Source organism: Bidens hawaiensis, unplaced genomic scaffold (assembly GCF_021521415.1).
Source record: "Bidens hawaiensis isolate Kalapana, Puna unplaced genomic scaffold, B.hawaiensis_p1.1 tig00037811_1, whole genome shotgun sequence".
NCBI classification, from domain to species: Eukaryota; Viridiplantae; Streptophyta; class Magnoliopsida; order Asterales; family Asteraceae; genus Bidens; species Bidens hawaiensis.
The window spans coordinates 47,935-63,539 of record NW_027496624.1 but is presented as its reverse complement, the minus strand read 5'-3'; the positions used below and the strand labels follow the sequence as shown (position 1 = coordinate 63,539).

Genomic DNA, 15,605 nt, shown 5'->3' with positions numbered 1-15,605 from the left:
AGGAAGCTAGGTATTTGGCAGTCAAGGGTAAACTTTGACACCTCATCCAGCTCTCGCCCTCTTGTTGACGGAAGGGATAACACACACCTTCCAAGCCGAAAACACCGGTGGACGCCACTCACCAAAAGCGTCACGGAGATATTTGCCACCGAAAAACTACCATGGCCAAAGGCTCCAATGATCCGGCAGCGACCTAATGCGGATCAAAGCAAATCCTGTGACTTCCACGGGACAAAGGGTCATAGTACGGAGGAGTGTGCATCCTTGAAGGATATTGTTGAAACATTCGTCAAGGATGGAAGACTTGCACACCTTGTGGCATCAATCAAGAAGGGAGGAAGGAATGATAACCGGTACAGAGGCAACGGACGAAAGCCCGTTGACATCAGCATCAACATGGTTCATGGCAACATCAGAGGAAGAAAAAGGCGAGCGACAGAACCATGCGCGTGGAAGGAAGCTGAGGTGCGCTTCCCGCGAGTGCCAGGAGGACCCAGCAAAGAAGGCCCTATCGTCATCAAAAGCCAGCTGGGGCACTACATCACTTCTCGCACTCTTGCTGACAACGGCGCCTCGTCAACGGTGATGTACAGGCAGTTCTTCTACAAGCTAGATGACGAAGACAAGGAACGCCTGGAAACGGTCTACGCCTCGATGGAAGGGTTCGACGGCAGCACAAACACCCCCCTGGGTATCCTATCTTTCCCCGTCACTCTTACGGACGGGAATCACTCACGCACAGAAGATGTGGATTTTGTCGTGATGAGGAAGTCACACCACACATACGACATTCTCTTCGGGAGAGAAGGAATGGCAAGATTCAACGCCGTGGTATCTTCAGTCCACGGCATGATGGGATGGCCAACAGCTGAGGGTGTAGCGATGATCACCGGCATTCCCCAGGTATGCATCGCATCTGTCTCATCTAAACCCAAACCAAAGATGGCTAAACCAACCATCACCGAACCGGAAAGATGGGCCTTCAATGGCAAATACCCTGACCAGGCCGTTACCATTGGCCCAACAGTCGTTGATCCCACGCGCACCTTACTCAAACGCTTACTACAGAAAAACGCTGACATCTTCGCGTGGACACCAGCTGACATGACTGGTGTACCCCGAAGTAAGGCATAGCATAAGCTCAAGTGCTACCCGGCTGTTACGCCAGTCGTACAAAAGCGCAGAGTAATAGGGCCAGAACAAACTAACGCGTGTAGAACCCAAGTCAAGGAACTCCTTGATGCAGGCATCGTACGCGTTAGCAGATATCAAACATGGGTTGCAAATCCCGTTATGGTACCGAAGAATAACAAACAATGGCGCATGTGCATAGATTTCAAGGACTTAAACAAAGCATGCCCCAAAGATTGTTATCCGTTACCCGAAATTGATCTTAAGGTGGATTCGTTAGCACCGTTTCGCCTTAAATTCTTCCTGGATGCGTATAAGGGGTACCATCAAATCCACATGGCCGTTGATGATCAGGACAAAACCGCCTTTCGGACGCCCGATGGCACATTTTGTTATCAAATGATGCCATTTGGACTTAAGAATGCCGGGTTCACATACCAACGCCTGATGGACAACCAGTTTCATGCCCAAATTGGGAGGAACTTGGAAGTCTACATGGATGACTTGGTCATCAAAAGCCCTGACGCAGAAGCGATGTTGAAAGACATCGAAGAAACTTTCAACACGCTCAGGAAGATAAACATGAAGCTCAACCCGAGCAAGTTTGCCTTTGGGATGGAAGAATGGAAGTTCTTGGGGGTCATCGTCACTAAAGATGGCTTCAGAGCGAACCCTGAAAAGGTCGAAGCCATTATCAAAATGGAATCACCTACTACCATCAAACAGGCTCAGACACTGAATGGACGACTAGTCGCACTTAATCGCTTTTTGGCAAACCACGCGGATAAGTCGTTTCCTTGTCGTATGTTTTGCAATGACTATTAAAAAGAGTCAAAGATAATTACTATTTAAGGTTATTTATAAATGTTTGTTAAACATATCTATTAGTTAGTTTGGTTAACGAGAATTTATTTGATAGTTTCTCACCCAATTGAAGATTAAGTATGTGTATTTAGTGTTTTTAATGTTACATATCATTTCAAAATTTCAACCGTATATGGGTTTTCTAATAAAGCTTTCAAAGAAATATTTATAACAAATCTTCTAAACAAATATATCTTACGAACATTTGTGAAAATGGAGACATGGACTTCTACTTGGTGATAGGAACCAATACGTGTCCAAATATTCTAACTTAACTTATTTAGGTACATGTTAATTTGATTTTTCAAATTTTAAAGATTATATTTATTAATTAATTTTTTTAACCCCGTGTGTAACACGGGATATAAGCTAGTATATATATATATATTGTGTTGGCACGGGATTCAAAGTAAAAGTTTTAAAACGGACGAAAAATCAATAACGATATAACGAAAAGGTTTATATTTATACAAATTAAAACAAAAATTAACTAGGCCGTGAAAACGATTAGGAACATAATTGGTTGCAAGTTTGAAATGAAAACTTTGTTTGGTTGCAAAATTAGTCGTAAATAGATTCAGTCACAATTGTAGTCATTGACAGTTTAATTGCACAATTGTTCCGTCGCAAATAGTTTTGGTAGCAAATGCAATCACTAACAGTTCAGTCACAACCTTGGACATTGGTCGCTAAAGGTTCAGGCACAAAGTCATTCACAAAAGTGACTAGTTCAAATTGTTAAAAGTAATATTCAAAATTCTGATTCTACTTAGGCGTATTGGTTTTATTAAGCCCAACTATCATTTTTTTGATTGTAGTTAGTCCCAACTATGAAATTGGCTACTGACGGTCTTAACTTTTAACGTATTTGTTTTCAATTGTACACGACTAACAAAATCCTAACGTTGTTACTTGTAGGTCATCAGAAAAAGATTTTGGCCGGAAAAGTCACATTTTTTGCCAGTAACTCAACCTGAACACTACTACCACCAACTGACTCACAATCAACCAACCACTACCATTTGAGCACCACCAATCGATTTCGATAATGTTTCTAGGATTCCATTGACCACGATAATTGGACATTTTACTAGAAAAATGTTGCATAATGTTTGATCTAAGGTTAGAAAGCAAAGAGTCGTAGTCACTAAATAAGTTTGTTATACTTTTGTGCATGCTTCTAATTCCACGTACACTTATTATTTGAAGTTTGTCATCGGGAAAAACTAACCATTCCAACGTTCTATCATTCTTCGATTTTTGCTTGATCCATAGATTTGCGGTGAATATCCCAGTCGCAAAATCGATCAGGACAGTATTTATGTCGCAAAAGTAATTAGCAACTAGGATTTAAGCAACCACCAATACTGGTCGCAAAAATTTATTTTTTACCGCGGGATCGTTTTTGTGGTAGTGAAAACCTGTTGCGCATTAAAATAAAAAATACCCGACGTGTGGATTAACATACCATAGTATTAACGAATAACTTAAACCGAATACACAAAGGAATTACGAACACAATTGACATATTACTGTTGTGGAGGCAAAGGGATGTTTTTCTCGGGATCAACATTGGCGGCAACCGGAAGCGCAAACTCGAGTTGTGGGGCCATTTGCTTAACCGAAGATAACAAAACATACGCAACAATCCCGAAAATCGCACTTAAAAGTAAAAGCACAGCCCCTGTTGCAAAGATTCCAGGTTTTACGGCGTAACACGAAATTCTACCTTGCGAATCTGTCTGCTCGCCCTCTCGATTATTCAGCGCCGCACCTCCAAATAACAAAATCATTGCTACAACCGAGGCTATCCTGGATTTCCAAAAAGAAAAATTATCTTATGATTCCGTTAGTGTTACAAATTATTAATGATTAATTGTTTCTTAACGTACCATGACAAGATATCGAAGATAATGGGAATCGCGGTTGAAGTGGAGCCACGAGGACGACAGCAGCAGCAGCACCCGACTAGAATGAGTAAAACTATCCGAGTTATGATTGCAAATACGGCTGCCACTATACCGAGGCCAAGTGCCGGGCTACTTGGGTAAACACATGATAAATGCTCAATACGGACATCGGATAACTGGCCGGTGCAACAAATGTATGATCATACGTGGTGATGATAGAATTGTACTAAAGAGCGAAAAGAGAGTATAACATGCATACCTAAGTAATTCTCACTTATAGCAAACTTATTGGTAATTACGATATTGTAATAGTGTAATTGATTAAATGGTAAATAATTTCATAGAGTAATTACATAATTACTCTATGATGTAATTACATAATTACTCTACTTGTATGTATAATTACTCTACTTGATTCTCACGTTTAGCACGTTAATTTCATTTGTATTGGATCCAAACCCTAGTTATATTGTTACCTTAACTCTAGTAACCTCGGCAACAAAACCTGCACCCGCTGATATTATTCCCAGCACCACAACAATCCCACACATCGCGATCACTTTGCCCTTCATTTTCGATCTCCTGCTGCAAATTTAATCAACTTTAGGTTGTTTCTAATAAGAAACTTTATGAGGCTATATATATATATATAGGTGGTTTTTGTATTAGCTACGTACGTAGGGATTTCCGTTAAATTTGTTTTGTTGAACACAACTTAGTACACATATTACAACCAAATTATATATGATCATGTTATTTTTGGAATCAATATTGCTTATTGTAATCATGTTTGCTTTAATATGATCGTCTTTTAGAAAAAGCCAACAAAATAACGACAAAGGTTCAGTTTTCATGCCATTTAAATATTTGATTAGCTAAGTAAGGATTTTCGATGATGTTTCGTCGTTAAATTTTTCAGAATTACTATTAATTGTTTCTGAAATAAAAGAAAAATTGTTAAACATAAGTAATTTAAACCAAAGATGACGAAGGCTGTACGTTCATCACCGTTAATTTGATTAAAAGAAGCCTACATTTTGATTATTTGAGTCTCTATATATATAATGTTTATTGTGATGACGAGTATCATTTTATAAGCCTAAAGTTGATTATTTGATTTTCTTTTAAATGTTTATGTTTTTTTAACAACGATGGTCATTAAGATGTTTACCTAGCAAACACTTTAGATACCAAAACGTTTCTGTTTTATTTGTGCTTATTTTATAATAATACAAAAGAAACGTCTTGGAACTTGATAATGTTACTAAATTACAAAATCCATAAAATGTATGTATAATAGTAAATTAACATTTTTTTTTGATAACTTTAAGGATTGATATGATCCTCACGAAAGGGTCGCGTTTAATGTCAAGCAAAGCTGTTTATTCTTGTACCTGTCATGTAATTGTTACTTTAGTAATAGACTAACAGCATATGTAATTATTCATCGAGTTCTATCAACTGGAACCGGTAAAACATGCCCCGCATGATGTACATTCAACGGGGTTGTGTCAACATGCTATAATAGAGGGTTTGGTTTAATTCGAACATGATAAGCGTATCAATTAGGTACTAAAACACTAACTGAAAAATGTTTGTTAAGCGGTTAAATAATCAGGTCTAAACAATTCGTCAGAGAAAGCTTTTAGCAAATACCGGATAGTTGCTTATTTTCTTACCTCTACATACTTTAGTTCTTTATATGCACGGGACTATTGTGTTAAATGTTAATTGCTAATTACTTCTGCATACTTAGTTTTATATCCAAATAAAGGTGTTAACGGTTCGGTTATGACCACTTTTAAGTCAAACAGTGAGTGGTTAAAAGAGTATTTATTAATGTAAACTGAAACCAAACCGTTAAAATAAGTTGTCCGGAATAAGGCTGTACAACGTCATAAACTTAACTGCTCAGTAATATAAAACTTAAAGCATGAGACCGATCAACATTGCCTCTTTTCTTAAAATTTGATTGATTAATAAAACAAAGAGCATAAGCACAAAAACTCAGATACATAGAAACATATACTTACATTATTATATAACACCATCAGTAATGATGAGTTTTAGTCCTCTTTCAAAGGTTTCTGAATAATAATAATAATATAGAAGTCACATAAGGAACAACATATGGGACTTATGTTACGCCAACCGTTTCTTGAATTACAATCATATGATATCAAGATTCTGCAATGGGAAAAGCAGATCCAAGTTTGTTGCCGAGACGATAACACTTGATGTTGACATAGTACGGACCAAGTTCAACGTAGTTATCCTCGCCACCCATATAGAAACAAAGTGTATACAAAGCTATCTCAAACTCAGGGCTCACTCCAATCATCGTGCTCGACACAGACTTCAGCACACCATTCCACTCAAACTGAAGTGTCAGCAACTGCGTCTCTGAATCAGGCTGCATTTTATGATTTTAAAACTAATCATTAGTTCTCTGATCATTCTTCACTAAAACAGATTTGCAAATAATATCCTGAGACAAAGGCAAGTGGGCGAGACGACCCAACTTAAAACCGACATAGCCTCTGCTGCGTTTAGAGTTACGGGCCCAAAGAAGCTCCAGTTTCAAATTTCAAGATTTTCCCCAAATTTTAGCAACTTTCAAGACTTTTTCCCAATTCATCATTTGTAAAAGCTCTTGATTCTTTTACTTTGTTAACTTACGCGATTATTAAGACCTTTTAATTCATTTCTGAGCCACTAATTTTAAAGAAAAATCACCAAAATAACCTTTTGGCACATGAGTTTGATAAAATAAACTTGCACTTTTTCTTTTACAAAATATCATTTGACTTTTCTTGTTTTTAGTTAAGAAACTGTTTCAGTCAGCCAGAAGCTTCCACATGGCACACCCTGTTGCGTAGATTTTAACATGCAGCAGATCTCTATATTGCGCAATAGATTTCCATCTGGCACACGAGAATACATCTCGTGCACCAATAAGTGCCAAATTTTTAGAAGTTCACTATAAAACAAAAGTTGGTTTGCTAGTTTCGGTATTCAAACATATATCAGTTTTCCCATGTAATCGATATTCATTTTGTGTTTTCGCTTTGTATGTCAGTTTAGAATGCATACCGTCTCCCCACGCCTTCGAGGAAAGATATACCCTTGATAATCAACCCGCCCTTTTGCTTCCTCCATGTAGAACTATACATACACAAAACAACAAACTCATTACGACAATAACCGTTTTAACCGTCAGTTTCATCTCTTAAAATTTACAAAACGCACCTGAAGCCAATTATGGAACCCAGAAACCGACTGCTCGCCTCGATTCTTAATCTCACCAACAAAAACATGCTCAAAAGCCGAAGAACAGCCAGACGTACCGCCCCGACCATACAACTCAAACCAAAGACTAGTCAACAACCTTTTAAACTCTTGAAAGTCTTCAGAAACAACACCCTTTGCACATAAATACTTATAAAGATACTTAATCGGCGCGGTTCTACAAATTTCTTCAATAAATGCAGCTTGTTCTTGCTTCTCTTGTGACGTCACTTGCTCTTTGTACCCTTCATGCGGATTATAATTATCCAAAAGCGAACAGAATCGGGAAATTGTCGGTTTTCTTAGAACATCTTCACTTAACCTTGTGAACAAGCTTCCTTCTGCCATGTCTTGTTTTTGGTAAGACTTTTTTCCTTCGCCACAATCGATTTCATAATCTTTTCCAGGTGTTAATCGGTTGTGGTCAAGCTCCCAGAGCTTGTTACAAGCTTTTCCAAGGTCGTTAAGTTCAGTTTGTGTCGGTTCTAGTTGGGAATCATCTGCAACCTCATTGGAATATTGTTGCTCGCTTGCGGGCCGTTTGAAGTTGTCCCAATTGTCGTTGCGAACCTGTTACATTTGAGTTGATATTAATGATGAAACATGTTATTAAATCAATGTGGTTGATAATAAGTTAATGGCGGACCGGTTGGTGTCTTCTTGGAGGCTTCTTTCCCACTGTTTCCCAGCCATCATTAGCTTCCTCTTTTTCGGGCCGGCTTTGATTATAACCACCTTTCCTGCCATCTTCATATCGCTCATTTGCAGCCTGTATTTCATAAGTTTCTTAAATTGTTTGAATCACATGATGTTTTTGTATTGTTTGATATGTTGATTCTAAGATTATCATTTTATACATTGTTTAAAACTTTAAATCACCTCTGTTTTTAAGCCTATTTTCTGTTTGTCGTTTCATACCTAATTACATAACAAGTAACAGGTGCTTATAGACAGATATATAGATTATAAGTGTTTTATGTTTAAGTAGGGGGTGTAAATGAGCCGAACCTAAGCTCGTGTAAGAGCTTGGCTCATGAGTCATGAGTAATTTTTTCAAGTTTGAGATCGGCTTATTTGAGCCCATATCTAAAGCTCAGCTAGTGAGCAGTTTTTAAGCTCGTGTTTGACTTGTTTATATAAAACCCTGTTTATGGGCTCAAATGGCCGATCTAGATGTAGCTCGGTTTGTGTTATATATAAAAACCAACTAATCATTTGAAAAAAAAAAAAAAAAAAAAAAAAAAAACTTGTTTATTATTTGTTAACTATTTTCTTATATTATACTTATCTTTTGCATATAATTTAATTATAATTTTTATTTATAACATATACAAATAATTTAATTATTTTTATCATAAATATTTATACATTAATAATTAATTAAAAATATATAACGAATACATTAAATAAAAGTTATATAAATAATAAGCTCATTTCTTGAACTAGCTTATTCTTAGGCTGTTCATTTGAGCTTGGCTCAATTCGAGTATTAATTTGCAGTTTAAGTATTAACAATACAAAATTTGCTATGTATAGTTAATTTTTTGTACTTTTTTTATAAATTAGAAGTATTTTTTCTATTTTCTATTTATTGAATCACAATATCAAATTAAAAAAAAATGATGAAATTTTAATCATACCTTTTGTTGTCTCCTTGATTCACCAGATCCCCAATTCTCATTCCTCCCATGACTCCCTTCCTACACCAAACTCTAAATCTTAATTTCATAACAACTCAATAATTATTAATTTCACACTATGACTAACCTCATTCCTCCTATTACTATTCCCACCATACTTCTGCTCTTGATCTTGATCCTGATCACCAGACACAACCTGAACATAATCCAATCCATCAGCAACCAAAACCTTAAACAAACAAACAAATAACATTCATCCTAGTCAACTTGTTAAACAAAACTAACCTGTGCCCAAGAAGCAGATCTGGACTGTTCATCAATCCCATCATCATTTTCTCTCTTGTTGTCACCATGATCACCACCTAGTGCTATATCAAGCAACCCTTTGACTAAACCCTCCATTGTTTTTTAGATCAAATGTTTTTGTTTTTTTTAATCAAAAACTAGAAGAAAGAAAGTAGTTAATGTGGGAGATGTAATGATTTTATAACGACAAGGACATTTTAGTAGACTGTTTTATTTTTCCAGAGTTAATAATGTTGATTTTGGAGTGGAGTACAAGTTTTAAGCATGGTTGTACATGTTATTGAAGCGTTACTGTTGTGGACAAAGTAAGTGCTTCTGATCTCCGATTGTTTTGGATCGGGCAGACGTGGCGAGAAGTTATTGGTTTGGGACATGCTAGGCTATCATATCGAGTTTTTGTCGGCAAACTTATTTTAGATATTTTGGTTTTTTAGTTTTTTTAACGGCCAATAAACAGAGCTTATCAGGAGACCGTGTGTTACGTTAAAGAGTGTTACCTTTGTGATGGCACAACTGTCAAGTGACACCCAGCAGTATGGTTTCCCAGGAGAACGCCAAGTCAAACTCTGAATACAACGTGAGCCCAATTAAGATAACATAGTCTGGTCATAATGGGGCAACAAGATCTTCAAATTGAAGAGTGTGGTGGCCTAACATGAAATAAAGTCGGTGTTCTAAAAAAACAAAAAGAGAATTGTGTAGTTACTCCGTACGGGGTGACCAATGGCAAAAGGTCACCGCCAGCTGGGCCAATCCAGCCATACGAAGCCCTTAAGAGCCTCCAACTTATCTCCGGTTCCGGGGAAAACCCACCAGCCTGAAGGCGCACTGATGGTAAAACCCGGACGCCCGCAGGATCGAATTGGAAATCACAAACATATCTTAAAGATTTTCCTATGTGATTAAGGATGTTTATATGCTAAAAGCTTAATTGCGTAACATATGTTACCAGATTTCGTTAAGAATCAAAACTAAACGAAGAACAGGCAAAGTGTTGGCCGGTTTATGTTAATCGGCTACCATGGCAATTGACACGTTTACATATTATAGAAATTATATGGGAAGAAATACTTAAAAAGAAATAAAAATAGGGACGGGAAATGAAATGTATGAGATTTTAGAAATGAGATTTTAATTTAGTAAAATGATGACATTCAGGTGTTTGTTATTTTATAAAGGTCTTCGCAATCTCTTTTGTCTGTGTCGCACAGACCACACACAAATATTGTCATCTGTAGACTGTTTGTTTTCTCGAAGACGTTTAATTAAAAAACGTCTGCACAAGCTCTTTTTGGTGCAGACTTGGCTCATCCACTTCTGAGATCTTCTAAGGTCTGCAGAGAGTTAAAATACTACACCCTATCAACACACAATATCCACAACCACCACCACCCACTGTTCGCCACCACCACCCACCGTCCACCCTCACCACCCACCGTTCGCCGCCACCATCGTCCACCACCCACCGCCACCGTCCGCCACCACCCCACCACCGCCACCGTCCGCCACCACCCCACCACTACCACTATCACCATCTAGCACCACCACCACTCACTGCCACAGTTTGTACACCACAACCAGTTTATTTTAGCAATCTGCAGACATTAAAAAACAAGCAGTCTTCTTCTTGCAGACTGCAGAGGTTTGGTCCACCTCTTCTTCTACATATGTCTGCAGATATGGTCTGCAGATTGCAAACATTTTACCTCAAAAAACACCTTAGGCTGTTTGTTGTGATAATCAAAAAGGGTGCCATCCATGCCATGTAGGCAGGATGGCGTCGTGAACATCGTGCCGACCAACTTTTGGAAGGCATCATGGCCCTTGAGTGCCATCTCCATAGCGGCGTTTTAATGCTTAGGTTTTGTGCAAGTGGTCCGCATTCTTCTTCTCCAAGCCATTGCCAAGCGGTGTGTTCCATGATTGTGGTCTTTGGCAATTTGAAATACATAATATTTTTTAGCAAGAAGAAACATAGGCCGGTGATGGCTACAGGAAAAAATAAGGGGCTAATTTTAACATTTGAGATTTAATTTAAAACTGGATGTAACATCCCCAAAATTTCAATCCAAATTTTGACAACTAAGTGAAGTTGAAGGATCAAAATTCCCTAAAATAAGTGTTGGGAAAAAAAACTTAAATAAAGAAAATAAGATCATTCTATAAGGAAATAAAAATATTCCTTAAACAAAGTTATCTTATGTTAAGGATATGGAATAAGGAAATTCCATCCCACATGGAAAGATGCAAGAAAGTAGAAGCATTCCACATAGGTATAAATAAGGAAATTAAAACCCATCCCACATGGAAAGTGGTAAAGAAATGGAAGCTCTTTATAAGGAAGAGAGTTTCCATTATAATGTTCTTATATGCCTAGCATACACCCAATGGTCCTAGCGGAGAGTGCAAAGCACCCGACGCGCACGCGCTCGGGCGAAGGGCGTTGGGCGCAATGTGGCGCTTTGATGGCGCACTTTGCACTTCGCTCGCATCGCCACGAGCCGCTTAAGAGCCGCCTTAATATTTTTGGACAACGAGAATTAGACTAGAAATGACAAACTATCAAAGACAAGGGACTAAAAGTGAAAAATAATATTCAGGGACCCATCGCGCTACGCGATGAGTCCAAGAAGACGGGCATCGCGTACCGCGATGGGGCATGATGACACATCACACACGTGTCACACTCTGGTGACACGTGGCAGCAGGAAGGACACGTGGCAGGACACATGGCGCCCATGCAGAAATGGCGGCGTCGCGGTACGCGACGGCCAAGGAAGAGGACCCATCGCGTACCGCGATGGGATCCAAAATCAGCTATAAATAGGGGGGTTCACGGCTCATTCATTCTCACACCAAACTTTCTCTCTCTAGATTCTCTCTCTAGAATCACTCTCTCACTACCTCGGTTTTCGTGCCGACCAGACAATCGTCACCTCGTAATCCGTGCCATACACCGACGAAACCTTGAAGTGCGTGCCACACGAGAATAACTCAACAATCTATCTTGAAGTACGTGCACGACACGGCAGCCAACATATGTCGCCTCGTTTTGCGTGCCAAGCATCGTAGTGCGTGCCGAGCTTTAAGGTTCCAACAGTTTAAGCTCTAGAATGCGATAGAGAGTGGAAGTGCTGCTCAATCAATCTTAAGTAATCAAACTCCGAATACACATGTAATGTAGGGGTTCTGCCTAAGTCATTACTTTATTATTATATTATATGGCTTAGACCATAGTCAGGGGTATAGCCCAAACCTTGATCATAATTATGTTTACATAAGCTTTAAACATACAAAATATTATAATAAGTTTCTTTACAACTAAGAAACATCAGATCTACATTCATAAGGAAATATAGTTTCTTCACGATTAAGAAACATAGCATTCATATACAAAGAATATAGTTAAAACATTGTTTCTTCATGTGTAATAAACATAAGATTTTACATGCATAGCAATCAATGAATGTTTCTTCTTGAAGAAGAAACAGATTATAGATGTTTCTTCATGAAGAAGAAACTCATCATATGATTTGGTAAATAAACAGAAAGACTACAGGTCTAAATATTTTATTCAAGCAAATGATCAATCAATGTTTAAAGCTATTTAAACCAGACTAAAGGTCTGTAGCCGGATCAAGAGACGATCCGGATATTTATATACCTATTTTATTATAGGTCAACCAATCAATCAATCAGTCAATCATTCACAGTCGAGGTTTCAAACGCACACCGATGGACAGGTGAATACGTTCAAACCTTTTATAAAGTGAATACGTTAACCTTTTTATCAGTCAAAACATATTTATACTCAATGAGACGAACGAGTGTTTGTCTTAACGAGTCAATCAAATGTATACAAGAGATCGAGTAATCTCTAAAACTTTATAATACAAAGTAGAAAATAAAGTCAACTCAGACCGGATACACATGTGTCTGGATCCAAACATAACCGTTCAGCCTAATCATTCTAAGGCTACGTGGCCACGGGCTAATGGTCATAACTAGTCTCCCAGTAAGGGCTACGTGGCTCGGGAACAATTGTGTGTGTAGGGCAGTGGTACATAGACCAGAAGTAGAAATGCTTCTGCTGAGCTTGTAGAGAAAACGATATTTGTATTATAATGTCATTCAAATGTTTTATAGAGTTATACGTGTTCACCAGCATATAGCTGACGTATTTTTCCCCCACATTTCAGGGAATACAGATTAGTACAGGTAGCAAGACATTCATGGAGTTAGATGCTCGCAAAGGAATGATGGCTCAGTTTTTAATTATTAAAATATTACAAACGGTATTTCAACAAGCTTTATAAATCAAATACCGGGTATTTATTATCCGAGAAGTTTTCAAATAAATTAATATTCTATTCAACCAAAGTCTTCCACTAAAATAACCCGCAACTCTGATGTATTTACAAAACAGGTACCAACTATTGGTCATACGCCTAGGCCCTAAGCCGGGGTGTGACACTGAAGGTGCACATATCGGGTATTAGAAAAACCTAGGTTCAAATATGATCGGGTATTAGCAATACCCGGTTCGGGGTCGGGTATTGGCTTGAAAAATCATTATGTATCGGGTTCGGGTCGGGTATTGAACCGGGTCTTCAATACTCGTGTATTTGACTACTCTATTTCCGGGTATTGAAAAAACCCATTCTCCGAGTATTTGAATACACTATTTTCGGGTATTAAAAAAACTCATTTTCTACATAGATAGTTTCGGTCCTTCCGGATAATATAAAACCACTAAATCGTCTTCGATGAAGTTGATCGTCTTCATTTAGTCCCGCGGGTCCTGACTTACAATTGTCTTTTCAAAAAGTCTTCGACTTGAGCCGCTCGACATGATTTCACATGTTGATTCAAAATCGTTATTGAACCCGACCTCAACGTAGAACCACAATGAACGCAACGAGCTTTCACTGGACCAGATGACATTTGACATAACTCGAAATGAACCCAACTTGATGATAATCGAACTGTATAACTAAAATAGTACCAACAGAAGACGAAGCTATTTTCTTCAAGTGTTGTGGTTTGTGAGTTGTGACTAAAACCAAATGCCAACAAGCTATGTTATACTACTTATTGTGTAGAAAACTAAAGATACTTTAAAAGCATATTAACGGTCAAAATTCAAAAAAGACACTAACCGCTATTTTTGAGTGGTTTTGGAGTTTTTTTTTTTTTTTTGTATTTTCTTGTTTGGTATATCAAAAGACAAAATGTGTTTGCTCTAAAGAATTATCATCATCATCATCGTACTCAGTATATCCCACCGATAGCAAAGCTATGGTAGGGTCTGAGGAGGGTAAGATGTAGACAGCCTTACCTCTATCCCATAGAGATAGAGAGGCTGCTTCAGGTGAGACCCCCGGCTCGATAGTAGTTTTGCATCAAAGCCTTGGACATATGGCACAGAACACTCATCAATCAGGACACCGACCGATTGGTGCATGCACCCTTATCTTTCGGCTATTAACGCCACCACATGAAACCCGATTAACCTTCCACCACTTTTAACGTTATTTTCACGAGATTAGTAAGATAACGTCAAAATTAGTGCAAATTCACTTTTTGCTTACCCGAGGGTTCACATATATATACATTATAAGCTAGGGGAGGGTTATTTTGAGAACTGTCACACCCCGACCAAAGGCGGAACATGCCGGGGTGCAACGTGATTGGACAAATACACAAGACACTATTTAAAGTGACAATATTCATTTAACTCATTTTATTTCAACAAATCGATAAACAACACTTCTCGTCTACACAAACAAACTGAATACAAGTAATAATTATATTGTTCGTTTTGCTAATATCCTAAAGGTCTTGGTAACGTTTTCCGTCAAGCACTCGAGTCAACAAAAGTCAAACCTGTAACATTTCATAAAATAAAATTTGTCAACACAAAGGTTGGTGAGCAATTCATAAGTTTGAGCATATAAGTGTATAGTATGAAAATCCACAAAACTTGTATACAAAATGTAGGTTCCCAGCCGGATCTACACGAGATATCGCGTTCTACGTAGGTGCGGAATCCCTACGTAAGACGTTACGAGTATAGAAAACAATACGAGCTAACACACGATACGATAACCAAACACACGTTGTATTCCAACCGTAAACACGTGATACTATGATCACTGGATACAAAATTCTCTGACTCGAATACACAAACTGTTAATCTATATCTAATAAGCCGTAACAGCATCTTATATAGACACGACAACTTCGCCTGGTATGTTCAGGCGAAGTTGTCCCTAACTTCGCTTGACTAACAAGTTCGCCCATATAAGCGAACTTGTTAGTAACTTCGCTTACATACAAAACTCAAATCAAACTAACACGATTACAGACACTCGACACTGAACTACTGACATCATGCACCAACAGACTCCCCCTTGGCAGTAGCTTCATCTCTTTAGCTTCAAACACGTGTCTTGTAATCTTCAAT

At 38.1% G+C, this 15,605-nt stretch overlaps 2 protein-coding genes across 2 annotated transcripts; both read right to left on the bottom strand.

Moving 5' to 3' along the window:
- Window positions 1-3,524: 3,524 nt before the first annotated feature.
- Window positions 3,525-4,518, bottom strand: LOC143589779 (protein MODIFYING WALL LIGNIN-1-like). Its single transcript, XM_077070445.1, has 3 exons — window positions 4,382-4,518; window positions 3,888-4,081; window positions 3,525-3,807 (listed from the first exon to the last, which is right to left on the bottom strand). Exons 1-3 carry the CDS (start codon window positions 4,475-4,477, stop codon window positions 3,525-3,527), a joined length of 573 nt encoding a protein of 190 aa, XP_076926560.1. The 5' UTR covers window positions 4,478-4,518.
- A 1,399-nt stretch (window positions 4,519-5,917) lies between these two features.
- LOC143589783 (uncharacterized) lies at window positions 5,918-9,318 on the bottom strand. Its single transcript, XM_077070446.1, has 7 exons — window positions 9,119-9,318; window positions 8,961-9,029; window positions 8,834-8,893; window positions 7,840-7,962; window positions 7,155-7,763; window positions 6,999-7,070; window positions 5,918-6,318 (listed from the first exon to the last, which is right to left on the bottom strand). Exons 1-7 carry the CDS (start codon window positions 9,233-9,235, stop codon window positions 6,085-6,087), a joined length of 1,284 nt encoding a protein of 427 aa, XP_076926561.1. The 5' UTR covers window positions 9,236-9,318; the 3' UTR covers window positions 5,918-6,084.
- Between the last annotated feature and the right edge of the window lie 6,287 nt (window positions 9,319-15,605).

Bases quoted from the DNA above. Each gene is read 5' to 3' on its own strand.
- LOC143589783 (XM_077070446.1), bottom strand. From the start codon at position 9,235: ATGGAGGGTTTAGTCAAAGGGTTGCTTGATATAGCACTAGGTGGTGAT. The intron at 8,894-8,960 runs GTTAGTCATAGT...AGTTTGGTGTAG, and splicing joins ATAGTAATAGGAGGAATGAG to GAAGGGAGTCATGGGAGGAA. The intron at 6,319-6,998 runs GTATGCATTCTA...CATAAAATGCAG, and splicing joins CTCGAAGGCGTGGGGAGACG to CCTGATTCAGAGACGCAGTT.
- LOC143589779 (XM_077070445.1), bottom strand. From the start codon at position 4,477: ATGAAGGGCAAAGTGATCGCGATGTGTGGGATTGTTGTGGTGCTGGGA. The intron at 4,082-4,381 runs GTAACAATATAA...TGCACCGGCCAG, and splicing joins CCGAGGTTACTAGAGTTAAG to TTATCCGATGTCCGTATTGA. The intron at 3,808-3,887 runs GTACGTTAAGAA...TTGGAAATCCAG, and splicing joins ATCTTCGATATCTTGTCATG to GATAGCCTCGGTTGTAGCAA.